Genomic DNA, 18001 nt, shown 5'->3' with positions numbered 1-18001 from the left:
TGTGCCTTGCAGGTACTTGGTAAGTATTTGTGCAAATACTTCAGTGCTTGGTATGTTCTGGGAAATTTTTCACACCCTTCTTACTTCATATCATTCAATGGGGTTGCTGACAAAAGATATGCACTTACTGTAGGCTGTTGATCACTGGCCAGGTGGTGCTCTAGGAGGACTATAGAAACAAGAGGTCTTTTCGCTCCACACCTGCCCCTGTGCTGGGATTATCAGTCTTTTCATCTTTGTCAGTAGGATAGGGAGAAAATGGTATCTCTTTGCTTTAATTTACTTTGGATATTAGAAAATTTGAATGTCTTAGGAATATTAGCATTTATATATGTTTTTTCTTTTGTAAGATTTCTGTTCATGTCCTTTGTTCTTTTCTCTTTTGAGATGTTTCTCTTATTGTTTGTATGACCTCTTTCTACATTAAAGATATTAATACTCTTTCAGATTTATTTGTTTTATTCAGGTTTATTTGTTATATAAAGCTTATTTCTTAGAATGAATTTCCTACCTGAGCGCTTCCACTCATACTGTTTCTCTGGAAGGAATATTCTTCCCTTTTCCACCCTTGTCTTCTTGCCCTATTCCCTCCAACACTCTTAACCTGGCCAACTCCTATTTATCCTTCATAGCTAATTTTAAATACTACTACTTTGGAGAGGCCTATCCAATCTTGCCCCCCACCTCATGTAAATCGACCCCCCTATTATTCTCTTCCATAACTGCCTTCATGCTCCCTTCATGGCCTCACCACCATTTGCAATTACATGCACATTTAGGGTTTTTATCCACCACTTCAGTGTAAACCCCTTCAAGGGCTGAGGTAGAATCTGTTTGGCTAATAAGAGAGTGAGTAAATTAAACAGCCAAGTGATTCTCTTTGATCACTATTTTATTAAGTCTAACTAAAATTTAATTTCTATTTTATCAGTTGATAAAGAGGTTGTTTAAAGACTTCCACTTGCATTCTGGGAACAAAATTATATGTTTGCTATATAGAAATTAATTTTAAAAACTGGAGCTTTTCAAATAGGTGGATGATCAAGAGAGAGAGAGAATGTCCATCTGGGAGCAAACAGCTGCATATCTGGGAGTAGGTGCAGCCAGCTGTTCACTCTGTGCTGAGGATGCCACACCCCTCCGGGTTTCTTTGCCCATGTAGGCTCTGGGAGAAATCTGTAGCATTCAAACAGCCCTCTGAGTGTATGTCTCAAGGTGGTGTGTCTAGTGGCAGTGCACATTCTATAGCTATTTCTAAAAGATAAAGCAGAGACATAAGCTATGCAAGGCATGTCACCCTTCACAGCAGGCTATTTTCTAGAAAGCACTCATGAATCTGATCTGATTATTAGGCTATTTTCACACATGGTAGGTGTGTTTTAACAGTGATCCTGTGCTCAGAGGTGAGAAAATGGGAGATCAAAATCTTGACCTTCTCTGATTCTGCATCAAATGCTTTGAAGGCACAGAAAATGTATTCCTTAGGGTTTTATAGCTGTGTGTATGAGCACGTGCATGAGTGTGTACATGAATGTGTGCGCATGTGTGTGGTTAAATTTAATGCAAACGTGCTTCTTTGGCTGGTTGGTTGGAGCTATTGACATGAATACTATAGATAAAACCATAAAATGTACTGTATTTCTCTGTGGGTTTGACTGTTGTAAATATTTATGTGTAGTTTCTTTTCTAGAATACAATTTTCCCAGATTAGAAGGAAAACAATAGCTGACTGTTCTGAAAGATGAAGAAAGGGGAGGCTGCTATCAATTATAGTGTTTAAGAGTATGGCTTTGGATAAAAGGGTGGCTTGTTATTTAATGTATCAAGCAATATTGTGAGCAAATTCTGGTTGACCACATCTGGGTGTGTTCCCCTTGACCCTGAAAGGAGAGGGGTGAGCCAGGAGTGATGAGGTTGGAACGAGTCCACGGGGCAGAGAGGGTGGGGCTGGATTGCATGGAGTGGAGAGAGACACTGCTTGGGTTGGCCCTTACCACTGAGCCTGGGTATTTGGGGAGAACACTGCTTTAGTCCAGCTGTGTGCAAGGTCAGCTGCACATGATCTTTAGTTGTTTCTTCAAATTAGCTTCTAAGACTGTGGCTATTTCCAGGTGGTTGGCATCATCTATTTAGTCTTCTTTTAGATTTGTTTCGTACACTGCCCAAAATGATTTTTGAAAAGCAAACAAACAGCCCTATTGCACACATGCTGATGAGGACCTCTCCATTTGGTTGCTTTGACTCAGCACACAGATAAATTTGATGCTCTGAGTTTGGTCCAATTATTCAAGTCCTAAATTGTTACTGCTGTGGTTAGTCTATAATGTCAAGACTTTTGTTAATTATTTTGGCTACATTAAGCTATTGCTAAGGATGGACTCTTTGGCTTCAGACAAATATCCATGGTAGCACCTTCTGACTTGACCTTAAACACATAGAAATTCCTCATTCCTTTAGAATTACTAGTGTAATTACTAATCCAGTTAGTAAGGTCATATTTTAACATTCCTTTATTTCCAATTTTATTTAGCTCCTGGATCCGAGACACTGTTTTTGTTTTTTTTTGTTTTTGCCTGCATGGATTCTTATAATACTGGTGAAACAGCTAGATCACTATCTTTTAGTACAATAGTGATTTTGTCAATGAGAATATTTGGTCTCTTGAAGTTTGTAAAACATATGACTCGATAGTAGCATGAAATTTATCAGCCATTATTTTGAAACATGGCTAGGTTTATATTTCTCATACAGCTTTATTATTGACTTTTGTTTTAGGGTTCATATTGTATCCTTTTATTAACAGAGAAAATGAATGATCCAATTGGATTCTCTGTTCTTGTAGTTTTCAGAAATCTGTACTACTCTTTGATGTATTTTCTTATTTCTCTTATGATGTTTGTTTGACACACATATATATATATATATTTTTTTTTCCCCCCAGTGGTGTTTTCTTGCCCAAAAGAGCAACCCCAAATACCTGAGTAAGGCAAGTAATATGCCTCATTTTAAGCAACTGATTAGACAAATAGTTTTAGCTAGCTTTAGCTAAAATTAGCTTATTATCAGATTGATCTAGATTTAAAACAATACTGTGTGGCTTGGACCATCTTCTTTGACCAGTGTTGCAGTTTTGAGGGAGATACGCTAAGGCAGAAGCAGATCGAAGATACTGCCTTTATTGATTAGCTATTGCTGTGTAACAAACTGTCTGCTCTAGTTACTGTGTCTGCTTCACAAACAAATTACCCCAAAACTCAGTGGCTGAGAACAGTGACAATTTATTCCACTCACAAACCTGCAGTTTGGTCAGAGCTGCTGGGATAGCTTGTCTCTGTTCACTCGTCAGCTGGGTCAGCTCAGAGGCTGTGACCTGGAACTGTCTGAAGCTCACTTGTTCACACGTCTCATGGTTGACCTTCATGGTTGATGCTGGAGGTCAGCTGAGACCTGAGCTGGGACTGTCACCATAGTACCTACGTGGGGCCTCTCCATGTGGCCTGGACTTCCTTATGATGTGGAGGCTGGGTTTCAAGGGCAAGGACAATATTTTATTATTATTTAAGAAAGGAAGGCCAACCAGCGCTGTCACTGATGCTAAGACCATCAGAGCTGGAGGGCACAAAGGGAAAGTACCCCCAGGAAACTGGGCAGAGCAAACCTAAAAATCCAGAGTTCACACAGTGCTTAGATACAGAGAAAATGCGTGTGTGTTCTCTACAAATAGGCACCATGCAACAAATCTGTGGAGTTTATTGGACACGTAACTCTGAATTTAGATGAGTTTTCTGAAATATTTTAACTTCTCAATTGTCACGTGATTTTATCTTCCTTTCACAGTCTTATTGACATTATTCTGCTTATAATAAATTTGATTGTCTTGTTTTAAAGGTATAGACTGTTTGCTTTCTGAAGGCCAGAACGAGACTTAGAAGGAGATTATGGATCTGAGATTTTCATCTCCACAACTTAGGGTAATTATGTGCATTTTAACTGGGTCCATCCTACCACTGGTTTGAGAGGTGATGTCAGGTTAATTAAGAATTAACATTTATCGAGCACTTAGTATGTCCCAGGTGCTGTTGTAAGCGCTTTACATAAACAGCTCATTTAATCCTCCCAATAGTGGTATGAGGCAACCTAGTTTTGTTATTTTCATTTTATAGGTGAGAAAACAGTGGCCCAGGTAGTTAAGTAGCTCAGCCCAAATCATACAGATACAAAGTGCTGGAGCTGAGTTACAACTTAGGCAGTTAGACAGCTTGGCTCTGGGATCCATGTCCCTAACGATGGTGAAGGTAGAGAATCTGGACAAAGTCTAGGCCTTTGACTTCCATTTCTTCCAAGAAACCACATGATGCAGCAGCTGTGAAGAGTTATAGAAATGAATTCAACAAATATTTGCAAATCATCTAAGAGTGGTTAGTAAAAGTCCCCCCTAGATGCTGATAGGAGATTTTAAAAAATCTCTAAAACACCATCTTTTCCCTCAAGGATTTTACAATTTAATAAAGGTATTAAAATAAGAACATAACTAGAATATAAACCAAACAATAGATAAATGAGTGAGAAATTACGAAATGGGGAACTTCAGAGAAAGGCAAGAGGACCGTGCTGTGGAAACAGTAGGCAGTTAATAAATATTTATTATGCTGAAATTAAATCACATTTTGAATAGATCTTGAAAGACACCTGAGTGATAGGACAGGGGTGGGAAATTACTGATCACACATGTGAGGGAAACAGCATAGAGTCAATCTGGATATGGGAAGGAGAAAGTAGGGCCAAGACTGGAAAGGTGAGTTAAAGCTGGGTTGCTGGGAGGCTGTTTTGAAGATTAGACCAAGGAATTTGAACTTTTTCCTGAGACAATGAGGAGTAATTGATAGTGTCTGAATAGTGTGCTAGAGTGGAAGGAGTTTTCATGAACTTGCATGAACTTTTGAGGCATGCTGAGTCACTTAGTTGCTGTTTAATCTGTGTAAGTTGCTCTGTAAGCCTCATTATTCTCAGTTATAAAATGGGGATAAAAATACTGGCCTCATTGGATTTTATAAGGAACAATGAACTGTGATGTGTAAAAGTCCCAGTGTATTGCTTAACATCCAAGCACTGTATCAATGATGATTTCTGATGTACTTTTGTGTGATATACTGTTTTGATGGTGATGATGATGATTATGGCTGGCTTCATGGCAGAAATTATCAGGATGAATCAGAGTAGAGTTAAAGAGGAAACTCCAATTAGGATGGAGAACCAGGTAGACTTTAGTAAGGAAAACAAAAGCCATATTAGGTATTTCAATGGAGGGAATTTAATAGAAGGCATTGGTTACACAGATGGTTTAAGGGCTAAGAAGCTGAACGGACAGTGAGGCAACCCAGAGATTAGCAATGGCAGAAAGCTACTCTTCCTCCCGAGGCTGAAGGGATGTAGGGAGAAGATAGTGTTACCTGAGTCCAGAGACTGGGGCTGCTCAATGGGAGCTAGAATTGTGTGGAAGGCTGCCAGTGGGACCTTATATGAGCAGACCTTATAGAGTCACAGAATGATGGTGGGAAATAAAGAGAAGACAGGTACTGAAGTTTGTCTTTGTGGCAAATGCACTGGCAGTACTTTGAGAAGCAATGGGGAAACCAGGAGAAGAATCTGCTTTGGCAGGGGAGATACTGAGCTTGCTTTGGGCCATGGTGCGTTTGAGCATCCAGCAGGCTATACATGTGAAGCTATCTCAGCAGTTGCAGATTTGGATCTGGTTAGAGATTGGGCTAGAAATATAAATTTGAAAGTTGCCCTCATAGAAGTGAGAGTTGAACTTTTAGAAAGACAGCCACCCACTAAGGATTTGTGGGTTTGTTGAAGGGTACAGGTACAGACAAAGTACATCAGGAGATGGTAATTCCATCTGAAGTTGTCAATCATTCAGCCCAGCTGCACAGGAAGGTCATTGAAGCCAAAACACAAGCAACAGGATAGGAGAATAGGGTGATTGGAGATCTTGATGGAAATGCAAAGTCGATCGAGTAGTTGTGAGGTGGTGTCAAGAGCAAAAGGATAGCAGGGAAGCAGATGCTGCCGTTGGAAGCCTTTTGAGTTTAGGATCTTTCAGGGGAGGCTGCACAGTGTGGGGCAGTTGAGGTTTGAGGTCAGGCTGATATGGAATGGAGGAGCCTCTCTCCTCCAAAAAGATATTCAAAGAATTACATCCCTTTAGAAGTTGAACTTACTGTGGATTTGTCCATTAAATATTTTTGAGCATCCACTGTGTGTACAGCCCTATGATAGGCCCTGGGCATAGCATATTTAAAGATACAACCCTGCCACTTCAAGGAATGCACATCTAAATTAGAGTAAGAATCTCCTTGGGGGAGGGGATCTTGTTAAAAATGTGGGTGCTGGCCCCACCCTTACAGAGTTTGAGGATCTGGTGGTTGGAAGACAGAGGAAATGGGAGTGGGCTGAGACCGCCTGAGACCGGCCTGGAGAGAGCAGAGGTGATTCTGGTCCCGAGGGGAGGATTGTCACAAACCCATGCCTAGGCACAAAGGCATTTAAGAAGGAGACAGGAAAGAGACAGAAGGCAGGTTCTAGATCCACGTTAAGGCAGGAGGAATGCCGAAGAGGCAGGTTTTTGTTTCCAGAGGAGTTAGGATAATAAGCCAGCCCTAAAATTCTGTGAATAATTTTTCTACCCATCCCTCTGAGCTAATATTTAATACAGTTAAATATTTCAGTCTACAGGGTGGACTTAAGGTGACTTGATGCTGGCATTCAGAAAATGAACTGTTCATCACTTCAGATTTATTGTGATGTGATAGCTGTTACTAGCGAGCTTCGGTGCTCCTCTTGCGGCAGCTGCCAGTTTCCATGCCCTGCGAGGCCCACCTGTGTCGGAGCCACTCCCACCATATACTCCAGCTCAACTCAGTCTTTGGAAAGAGTGACGTGCTTTGGTCACAAGTTCCTCTGCTCATCAGCCCTCCCATGGTTCATTTGTGTGCTGTTATGAGTGGCTGAGAAGGTGTGTCCTTTTGGCTTTTCCTTTCGGAGATAAGCCTTTTATTCCAGTTGGTGTAGTTGACGGATGTTTAGAGCCAAAGTGACAGGCATAGTGGCAAGGAAATGCCCGCTCAGATGAATTTCCTGCTGTCCTCAGTTCCCCTAGGACCTGAGTGTGGCAGGCACTGCCTATCTGCCATTTGGAAATTGCTGGGGTTTGTTTTTTTGTTTTTTGTTTTTCAAACAAACAAATCATTTCTGAGTGCCTCTCTTGTTCCTAATTTCTTTCCATTTGTTTAGTGACCAAAATGCAATAATCCGGTTTGTTTATAGTTTTGTGGAAATACTAATAGTGAATGTTTATATAGTGGTTTCCATATGCCAGGCCTTCTTCTAAACACGAGTACTTCCTAAGCACCTATAAATTCATTGAATCTTCACAAAACACTATGAGGTAGGCACTGTTGTTATCTCCAATTTACAAAGGAGGAAACTGCTAGGAAGTGAATGAGCTAGGGTTTCAGACCCAGGCAGTCTGGCTCTGGAACCATGCTCTTGGCCATGTTTCTCTCACTCAAGGCCCTAGCAGTGCTGGAGGCAGTTTGTTGGGACTTACTACTTTGACTGCTTAAAATGACCAAAGAGATATTGCCTCATTTGATGTATAATTCTGTTGTGAGTTGCACAATTTTTACTGTCTTTTGCTTAGAAAAAATAAAAAGATAAAAAGCATAAAAGAAAATTACAGATGGTTTTTGAGCAGGTAAGGGTCTGTGGTCCCATTTTGATGTGTTGGTACCTAAATCTCTGCTTAAATCACAGAGCAAGCGAGTAGAGTCTTCACTTACTGATGCTCTTTTAGGATGTCTATGATAAACAGCACAAAAATGATAGAAGTGGGGGCAGAGCTTACCGGGGTTGCTTTTAGGGCCACTGCCTGGTTTCTCTTAGGTTCTTGAAAGCATGACAATTTCTAAAGGGCTGGGAGACCCTTAACATAATCTGGATCTTTTTTTTTTTTTAGGAAGATTAGCCCTGAGCTAACATCTGCTTCCAATCCTCCTCTTTTTCGCAGAGGAAGACTGGCCCTGAGCTAACACCATGTCCATCTTCCTCTGCTTTATATGTGGGATGCCTACCACAGCATGGCTTGCCAAGCAGTGCCATGTCCGCACCCAGGATCTGAACCAGCAAACCCCGGGCTACCAAAGCAGAACGTGCGCACTTAACCACTGCACCACTAGGCCAGCCCAAATCTGGATCTTTTTTTGAGGACTTAGAATTGTGAAAGCCTTCTAAATGTGTGAAAGCCAGCAAAACATTAGCCCAAGTGGCATTTCCTCTCTCACATGCTGTCCCTTTGCTTTGCATGGAAATGATTACCTTAGTTTAAAAACACAAAGGGGAAAAGTCCTCAGACCTAAGTAACATCTTAATGAAATGAACATGTGCAGACCACGGGCCTTCATCGGGGCCTAGACCATGATTGATTGTTCTGCAGGACTGTCTAAATCAGTAGCATGTTTTTGGACAGCTTGCAGAAGACCAACCTATTTAGCATTTTGGCCAGCCTTGCCAAGGGGGCTGCTGCTTCAGGTCTGTGTAATTCTCTTTGTATGATAAATAATTATAAAGGGAACTGTTGACTTGAGCATCTGGCTGATGGAAAAATTGACTTGAAAGCATGTTGAACTTTGGGTGTATGCAGCCCCAGCATCTGGCGTGGGGACGTGATGGATTTGGGAGGGGGGCAGTATGTTTGACATCTGTATATCAGGTCCTGGAATGTTCTTTTCAAGTTGTTTGTGCTGGTCCCAGTTGCCTTGTATCCTTTAGGAAATAAAAAAGCAACTGTAGAAAGGATTAATTAGATTCCATTTCTCTGGAAAAAATCTTTATTGGTAACTCACAGTTTGAGATGAAAGTTTTCACTGGTAACGTAACTTCTCATGGGTTTGACTTCCTTCCTGAGTAGATTATAATCCAGGAGATGGCTAAAGAAGAAGAAGAAAAAGTTCTAACATCATAAAGGTGAAAAGATAGAAGAAGACAGAAAAAGAATTCCAGAGGAATCATGAGACCATTTGGCATAGAAAAGCAGAAGTAATTTAAACATAAACTCAAAAATGCTTTGAATTGCGTAGAAAAGCATAAGTAAGTCATCAGTTTGTGCTGGATGCATCTTGAAAATCTGAACTTTTGTACATAACATAAACTAAAGAGAGCACAAGTTTTATACCAGTGACCCAAAACCACAAAGTAATTTACTTTTATTAACATTGGAGTAAATACCAGTGTTTGCTGGCTTGTGGCTTAGATATGAAACATAAAAGAGGAGAAGTCTACTTGGCTTTTTTTTCCCCAAAAAACTAATACAGCTGGCAAAAGGCAACATTTTGTCTCACTTGTAATTGCCTGGAAATTTAAAATAGACCCTTTACTTTTTCAGAGTTTATATTGAAATTCCATCTTTTATATGAAGTCAGTGAACATAGGTTTATTAGCACACGTTGGTCTCTCGTGTGTAGTTTGTATTATGTGGAAGGCCAAAGCAATTTTGAGCACCAACATGGCATAACTCTCAATTCTCTTGGGATGAGACTGCTTGGAGAGGATCCAAGATCATGAACTACCTGAATATTGAACAACATTGAACCAACCAAATATTGTCTTCTGTGCTGCTACAACCATTTACCCTCTGAAAGATCTTAAAGGGCCTTCTATGCACGGAACCAGTTGAGAAAAATTCATGTTTTTTTTTTTTTTTTTTTGCTATGAAGTTATTTTCCAAAACCCCAAAGCCCCCCTGAAAAGCTAGGGCAGGGTGACCTAGGTGTCAAGTGTTTAAGATCTAGACACAATTGACTTCCTAGAGGTCACTTTTTCTTTTTTATGATAAACTTGCATTTACGTTATCAGCTGTAGCCTAGAGAAGAGACTCTCTTATCTTTTTAGGGCTCAGACAGAACAGGAGAAAAGAAGAGACACTTTATGGTTTTACCTTTGCCAGTGAATCTGTGACAAATGTCTAGAATCCAGGACCCTGGGCATTTTGAATTGGTAGAAATCTACCATTGTTGGTTAATTGCCACATGGTTTCCGGTTAGGGATCTACAATCGAAGCATTCCAATGTTGTTCTGCATCCACCCCTCCACCTCCTCTTTTCCCAATCTTTTTCTTACAGTGGGATCTTCCTGAAACACTAAGCTGACCTGTTCCCCTTTCCCCCAACTCTATTTAAAATGGCTCCATGGCTTCCCATTGTTCCTGGGTTCACTTGACATTTCTGCAAGTTCTCTGCAAGACTTGCACCAGTTCTGCCCACATCTCAGGCTAGGTGTTAGGCTGTGCTCACCTTTCTTGTCTGAGCTCCTGCTAGAGTATCCTTCTTCCTACCTCACATTTGCCATGTTCTCTCCCTCCACTGGGCTGTGAACATGCCATTTCCTCTTCCTGGAAGGCTCTTCCCTTTCTTACCTTCTACTCAGTCTTCTGAACTCAGCTCAGGAGCCATTTTCTTGAGTAGATCAAGTCTCCCCATCCTAGCACCGTATGTTTTTCCTTTCTCAAACTTACAGCAGTTGTGATTTTTATGTCTGTGTAATTTAATGACTGTCTCCTCCCTTCTGCCTCATCATTGCATTTCTCGTATCTACCATAGTGTCTTTGTCATAGTAGTAAGTACACACAAATGTTTGTTGAGTCAGTGAATATTCTGCAGGGTAAATCTACTCCTGGATCACAGTGACCAAGAGCATGTCCATCTACTTGCAGAATTTAGAAAATTTGCAGTGGTGAGGTCTCTCATCTCTTTGTGTTTCCTGGGATCCCTGTCTACTATTTGGTGAACATTCTGTATATTCAAAACCTCCAACTTCCAAACTTTTCTCTAGGACTACTACATTCCCAGTAACCCAGAACTAAGTTGAGGATGCTACTCCGAATTTAGAGGAGGGAATTCTACAAGTTGCATTTCCCACCATCTTTGTCCTGCTCGTTTCTATGTTTTTATTCTCAGCAGAGTCTCCAAACTTTCTTACCCCTGTGTTGCCATTTGCTGCTTCCTCTTTGGAATTCTAAAGTCTGTGACCCAGGCTCTTGGGGGTGGTTCCCCCGCCGTCCCGACATTTGTTCCCATCTGAGAAATCAGCTTGATGGGTTTCTGAACTGATAGTGCCCTTGGTAGTGATTCCTAAGACTCTGCTGCCAGCATGCCAGTGTGGTCCATGTTCTTGGCCAAATGATCCTTCTCAAAGGCTTGCCTTTCCTCAACCTTTGGACTCCGGACCTTGAGGTAAAATTACAATCTCCCTACTGACATTCCTTTCTTACTGCCTCTTCTGCAGCCTGGGACATGATTTCTGTTCTTCCAGTGCTCTGTGTCCCCTTTTCTCCATCAGTTCTCTCTTGGTTTTAAAGAAAGACGCAAAAGTACAAGTCGCTTCTTGGGTTGCTTTGTTCCCATCTATATGTCACGTGTAGAACTGGATCAGATGTTTTCCTCCCTTTTTATTTTCTCCCCCACAGTTTTTGTTTTTAACTCTCAAATTACTGTTTTAGGTTGACCCTACTCCTTTCTGTGTTTGAAATTCCCCTTCCAAAGCTCAAATAATAATGTCTATCCACTTAGAAAATCTGAAGCCTTCTTTCTCTATAGAGCATAGGTCAGCAAATTATGGCACTGCTTGGTTTTATAAATAAAGTTTTATTGGAACACAACCACAACTATTCATTTGTGTTTGTCTATGGCAGTTTCACATTATAAAGGCAGAGTTGAGTAGTTGTGACGGAGATAGTATAGCTCACAAAAACAAAAAGATTTACTGTCCAGCCCCTTACAGAAAACTTCTGCTGACACTGCTCTAGATCAGGGATTCTCCACCCTGTCTGCATATTAGCATTACCTGGGAAGCTTTTAAAAAATATCAGTGCCTGGGCCCTGCCCCACAACAATTAAATCAGAGCCTCTGGCTGGGGCTATATTTCCAGGTGATTTTAATGTGCAATCAGATTGAGAAGCGCTGCTAATAGGTTCCCCTTTCTTCTTGATTACTTGATGAACTCTGCTTCTTGGGCCTCTCAAATTTGTGATTTTTATCAAGGCTTAGAAACAGTTCAGTTTCTTAGCTTCAGCTAAGAGGTAAAATGAGTAGGGTGAACCCCAAGCTGCACATCTTCTTGAAAGCCACCAACCTGCTCGCCGAAGCTCACCACGAATTTCCGAGGAGATAATTTATTCAGGGGCAAACAGTTCAGTCTTCTTTTCCTTTTAGTCTTCTACGTAGCTTTCTGCTCCATCGCTATACTCTTTTCCTTGTAATTTTGGACTGTTTTTCGCTGCTTCTTGTAGAGTTCCTGCATCATCTTTCAGGTTGTTCAGTAGATTTTCTGAGTATGCCTCTTGTACTATTAAATTCCTCTTTATGATTATTATTTTTTAATTGTGTAAAATACGCATAACGGAATTTACCGTTTAACATTTTAGTGTACGGTTCAGTCGCATTCAGTGCATCCATATTGTTGTGTGACCACGACAGCCATCTCCAGAACTCTTTTCATCTTGCAAGACTGAAACTCTGTACCCATTAAACAATAACTCCCTATTTCCCTTTCCCCTCGCCCCTGGTAACCACCATTCTATTTTCTGTCTCTATGAATTTTACTGTTCTAGGCACATCAAATAAATGGAATCATATGGTATTTGTCCTTTTGTGACTGGCTTATTTCACTTAGTATGATGTCCTCAATGTTCATTCATGTTGTAGCATGTGACGGGATTTCCTTTCTTTTTAAGGCTGAATAATATACCATTGTATGTATGTATCACAGTTTGTTTATTCATTTGTTGATGGACACTTGGGTTACTTCTGTCTTTTCACTATTGTGAATAATGCTGCTATGAACATGGGTATATAAGTATCTCTTTGAGTCTATTAAATTCCTTTTTAACTTGATATTGCTGATCCTGCCTAAGAGGAATTCAGACGTGGCACATGGTCCTTATTATTCTCACAGAGGAGATGATGTTCCTGGAAGGTTAGTGGCCAGTAAGCATTGTACATCTTGCAGCTCTGCCAGAAAATGGAAATATTCAACACAATGCTTATAGATACCACTGAACTCAGAGGCCAAATACTATTCAGCAGTGTCCGTCATAGTACAGTTGGAAGCATTGACACATGCTGGGCACCATTTATATAGTGTCACAAATCATACTCCAAAAGACAGTGCTTACCTGGTGATGGTCAATGTTTTGATAATATCCATTTTTTCTATTTGCTTTTCACATGGTAACAGTGACAGATCTTTGGGAGCCTGGTAGTCCAATACTGTATAGCAAACTTATAGGCCAAAACTTGCATGTTTGGTTTTGTTTCTACAGGTCCACAATCATTTGGGCAAAATCATAAAACCCAAAAAGCTTTGAGAAATTAAAGTTTTCTTTTAATTTTAGGTTTTTAAAAAGTTTTGTTTTTTTAAATTTGCCTTCCTTCCTTCCTTCCACTTTTTGTAATTCACTTAGTAACAAGACTCTAACCTGATCTGAAATGACTTTAAGCTATTCATTATCTTTATTTTCTCCATTTAATGTGAACATTCACACATTTTATGCAAAAATATTGTGTTCAATTACAGGATACTTCCCTAGACTCCTTGGAGGTGTTACATAATAGACAGAACATACATTATATTACCATTCTAAAATCTAAGAAATTATAAATTACCTTCAAGAGTTTTGGGAAAGGCTTGTAGCCCTGCATTGTCAGATATCTGTTTTTCTCTCATTCAGATAAGATCAAAGCTGCTGATGACACTCCAGCTACCTTTTGGAGTCCTGTTTACTTTTATACACTCTTGCTGTCTGTTGTTTGGCCTGTTGGTGTAGCATGTGGGTAGCAGCTCAGATTTCTAACTCTGAGCTTTTGTCTGTTGGGAATGTGCATGAAGCTCACTTGTGGATAGACTCTCATTTTGAAGAATCTGCAAAGCTAGCATATTACCCTAGGAAACCCAGGCAAGGTGTTTATCTTAGCGATTTCCAAATCCTTCTTTCCAAAAGACTCAACAGAGGATTTGTCATCATGGCTCCACTTAAATATAAGGTCAGTCAAAAGGGCAGCTTTTGCTATGATATATGTAAGGATGTCACAGGGTCATCCTATGAATCCACTGGGCTGAAGACCATGATACCTCTTAGGAGGAGGAGGGTCAGTAAGCTGTACCTCTTGGTAGCTAAACATTGATATTTTTAAACCACCACACCCCACAACAGTTGAAATAAAGCCAACCACATTTGAGTGACTGACACTCCTGTACCTTTGTTGATCTTGCCCCTTCTTTGGGGGAAATAGGATCCTTTATATTACTCCAGAATATACAAGAGTGGTCACAACTCAAAAAACATATTATGCTGGTCTATTTTCTGCCTCCTTTTTTAAAGTCAGTAATAGATTTCCCATATCTTTGAAGTGTTGTTTCTCTGGAATGTCCCACTCACCAATGACTCCCATGTACTTGTCAAAATGTGAGATGAAGGTGACTCTAAATGTGGGCTGCAGGCCATGCTTACAGTCCTAGGCATTTTTCATAGTGTCCAAGGCATGGCTGACCATATTCCAGAAAAACTTTCCTGCTAGTTTTAATATCCTTTTCCAGGATAATATCATTGCTGGTTTTGGAAAACTTGTGAAAAGTCTCTGACTTTGAGTTTCTTCTGGCTTTCAGGTTTTGAGCTTCTCAAAGAAATTAGGCTCCTCTTTAAGCACAAGTACCAGGATTTTGTGTTTGTGAATAACAACTGCAAAGCTGTAGAGGTTCTTGGAGGAGAGCCAGAGAAGGGGCTGAGGGAGGAAAGGACCATAAAGTGACAGCTCACACTTCTTCACCACTCATGTATCGCTTCACTATCCCCATTCTTCATGTTTTTCTTTCCTAAACCTCAAACGCTATTCTCCTTTTCTCACCCTCTACTGATAGCTTCTGAAAAGCAATTTGAAGAAACCTGCTAATCTTCCCACCATCAAACTTATCATCTACTCTATCTGTACTCATTTCCTCTGCCTTCCTTCTATTACAGTGAATGACCTCTCCCTGCACATCTAAGGCCAGACCTTACCCTTGTTATCTCCATCCCCTCACATATTCAGAGGTTTACTCTTTACTCCCTCAATTGTCATGCCTCTCTTTTCTACATCATTGACTTCTCTTTTACTACTGGGTCATTCCTTTAGTGTGTGCCTTTCTAAACTACATGTCCATCTCCTCCTACTTCTCCATATCTACTCATTCAGAGTTGACTGTGCTTTCCTTGCATTATCCACTCCACTGTACTCGCATCTTCACCATTCTGCAGAAATTACTCATGTCAAGGTTGCCCATGTCCTCCATTGCCCAGATTCAACAGGTAATTCCCAGTTCTCATCTTATACAACCTCTCAACATCATTGGACCATTAACCACTCCTTCTCTCTTAAAACATTTTTTTCTCCCTTGGCTTCCAGCACATCCTCATCTTATAATTGGCCTCCTAGCTCATTAGCCATTCCTTCTGGTTCTCCTTTGCTGGACTCTCCTCTTTTCCCTGACTCTTAATTGTTGGCTACTCCTGGGGTTCAGTCCTCGGACCTCTTTTCTTGTACACTCCATGGGTAATTTTATCTTGTGGTCCACGTCCAAATATATATCTCCAGCTCTGTCCTTTCCTTTGAGCTCTAGGATATCTGTTTCCCTAGTGTTTCTAGTTGGATATCACACAGTCATCTTAACCTTAAAAGGAATAAAATACAGCTCTAGATTTTCCTTTCCAAAGCTGCTCCTCTCCAAATCTTCCCTATCTTAATAGTCTGTACTACTGTGTACTCTGTTGTTCAAGGTCAAAACATATAGACATTCTAGACCCTTCTCCTGAGCTGATATCTCTCACATTTGGTTAGTCCATCAGCAAATCTTTTAGCTTCTGCTTTCAAAATAAACCTGGGCTCTGACCACTTCTAATCATCTCCTCAGCTACCACCCTAGTCCAAGTTACCATCTTTCTCACCTGGCCTACACAGTTGTGTCATCAATGATCTTCCTCTCCGCTCTCTTGCCCACCAGCTCCCCACCCCGCCTTCCTTGTGTCAATTCTCCATACAATGACCGGAATCATTTTTAAAAATTTAATTGAATCGCATCATTTCCCTGCTCAAAATTCTCTTCTCTTTGAACATCACTGAGAATAAGTTCCAAGGTCCTTATTATTGCCCATAAGACTTTTAGCTGCCTTGCTGCCCTCATGTTGTTGCCCTGTCACCCTTACTGGCTCCCTTTCAGCCATGTTCGCTTTGTACCTTACCAGACACCCACCTGTGGGCCTTGAACTTGCATTTCTTCGCCAGGACTGCTTTTCCCACAGGAATGCCCCACACCTTCTTCATTCAGGTCTCTGATTATGTGTCTTTTCCTTGGAGAAGCCTATCAGTCTAAAATATCTCAAGTAGCAATCCATTCTTCTTTGCCATTTTTTATTTTCATATTTTGCTCTATATTTCTTCATAAGCTCTTATCACTATCTAGTGTTATATGTTACATTGTCTACTATCTGTCTTGTCTACTAGATGGGGCCACAAATTCAGGGACCACATCTCCAGTGCCTAGAACAATATTAGGCACAGAATATGTGCTCTGTAAGTAATTGTTGAATGACTGAATCTACTCAGGGACAAAACATACAAACATTAATGAAAATTCAAGATAAATTGCACTAATCATTTTCATGTATTTTCATTCTCTCATATATATAACCTGATTTAATCCTTACCTAAGATCAGTGCTGTCATTTCCCTATTTTACAGATGAGGAAAGAGCTACAGTGCGGATGTCTCTTCCCCAGATCACATAGCTAGTTAGTGGTGGAGGTAGAATTCAAGCCCAGATCTCCTGATTATAAATCCTGTCTATTTCGTGTATAAAAGATAGTAAGTACTTTGGGAATTAGAGAGAAATTTGGTTTGCTAAGGGATATAGGAGCTAGTGGGTGCTTTGGGGAAATCTTAGAGTATTTTTATCTTGAGATTTGAATATGGGATTGGATATAAATATATAAAGAGTGAGGGCATTCCAGATATTGTAATGACATAAGCAAATGCAAAGAGACATGAATATGTGTGGTGAATTCACACAAGGAGTAAACTCATATAGCAGATTCCTTGGTTAGCAGCCTAAGAAGTTAGGGCTTGAGCTCGAGGTAGTAGGAAACATTTAAACATATTTGAATCAAGACTGCCGTATGCACAGGGGTATTCTGAGAATCCCCCAGCTTGGTCAGCAATGCAAAGAAGAGAGAGGGGAGGAGATCAGAGGGAGAGGGAGCAGGAACAAGGGCCTGGGTTGGAAGGAATTGCTCAGAAAAAAAGAAAGGCAGTTGTTTCTTAGAGGTAGGAAAAGAAGGTGCTAAGTTTAGGGAAGATTCTGGTAGCTCCTAAGATTTTGGAAAGTGATCTTTTTTGTGTCTGAAGATGCCAAACTTTTCAAAGCAAGTCATTCTTTTAACTATTTTATTTTTCCTTTTTCTCCCCAAAGCCCCCCGGTACATATTTGTGTATTTTTAGTTGTGAGTACTTCTAGTTGTGGCATGTGGGATGCCGCTTCAGCATGGCTTGATGAGTGGTGCCATGTCCTCGCCCAGGATTCGAACTGGCAAAACCCTGGGCCACCGAACTGGAGCATGCGAACTTAACCACTCGGCCATGGGGCCGGGCGGGCCCACGAAAGCAAGGCATTCTTATGAGACTAAAGACAGAAGATCAATCAAGTCTGGAGGTTGGGGTTTTGAGTTGTTAGTAGAAATTTTGGAAGAGTCATTATGTGAAAACAAAAATTATAGAACAACAGTTAGATGTTAACTCAGATTGATAAACATGTTTTGAGTGCCTATTATATGTTAGATCTAACTTCTTATAAGAAAATATTTCTGTGTTTTTCATTTTGTTTGTTTTTTAGATTGTGCTAGTCAAATTGTGGTGA

General features: G+C 40.5%; 1 protein-coding gene across 13 annotated transcripts in view; it reads left to right on the top strand.

The window, feature by feature from the left end:
* The window catches only part of LIMCH1 (LIM and calponin homology domains 1), a 312143-nt gene that overhangs the window by 83769 nt on the left and 210373 nt on the right, over window positions 1–18001 (top strand). Inside the window, exon 1 of one of the 13 annotated variants that reach the window (XM_070505966.1) lies at window positions 3924–3971. The exons of the other annotated variants lie outside the window; for them this stretch is intronic. Coding sequence (XP_070362067.1) covers window positions 3939–3971 — 33 coding nt within the window. The 5' untranslated portion in view covers window positions 3924–3938. Of the gene's footprint in view, window positions 1–3923; window positions 3972–18001 lie in introns of those variants that run through there. 13 annotated transcript variants of the gene reach the window in all.

Source organism: Equus asinus, chromosome 3 (genome assembly GCF_041296235.1).
Source record: "Equus asinus isolate D_3611 breed Donkey chromosome 3, EquAss-T2T_v2, whole genome shotgun sequence".
NCBI classification, from domain to species: Eukaryota; Metazoa; Chordata; class Mammalia; order Perissodactyla; family Equidae; genus Equus; species Equus asinus.
The sequence above is the reverse complement of the archived record's forward strand: the minus strand, read 5'-3'. Positions and strand labels throughout refer to the sequence as shown.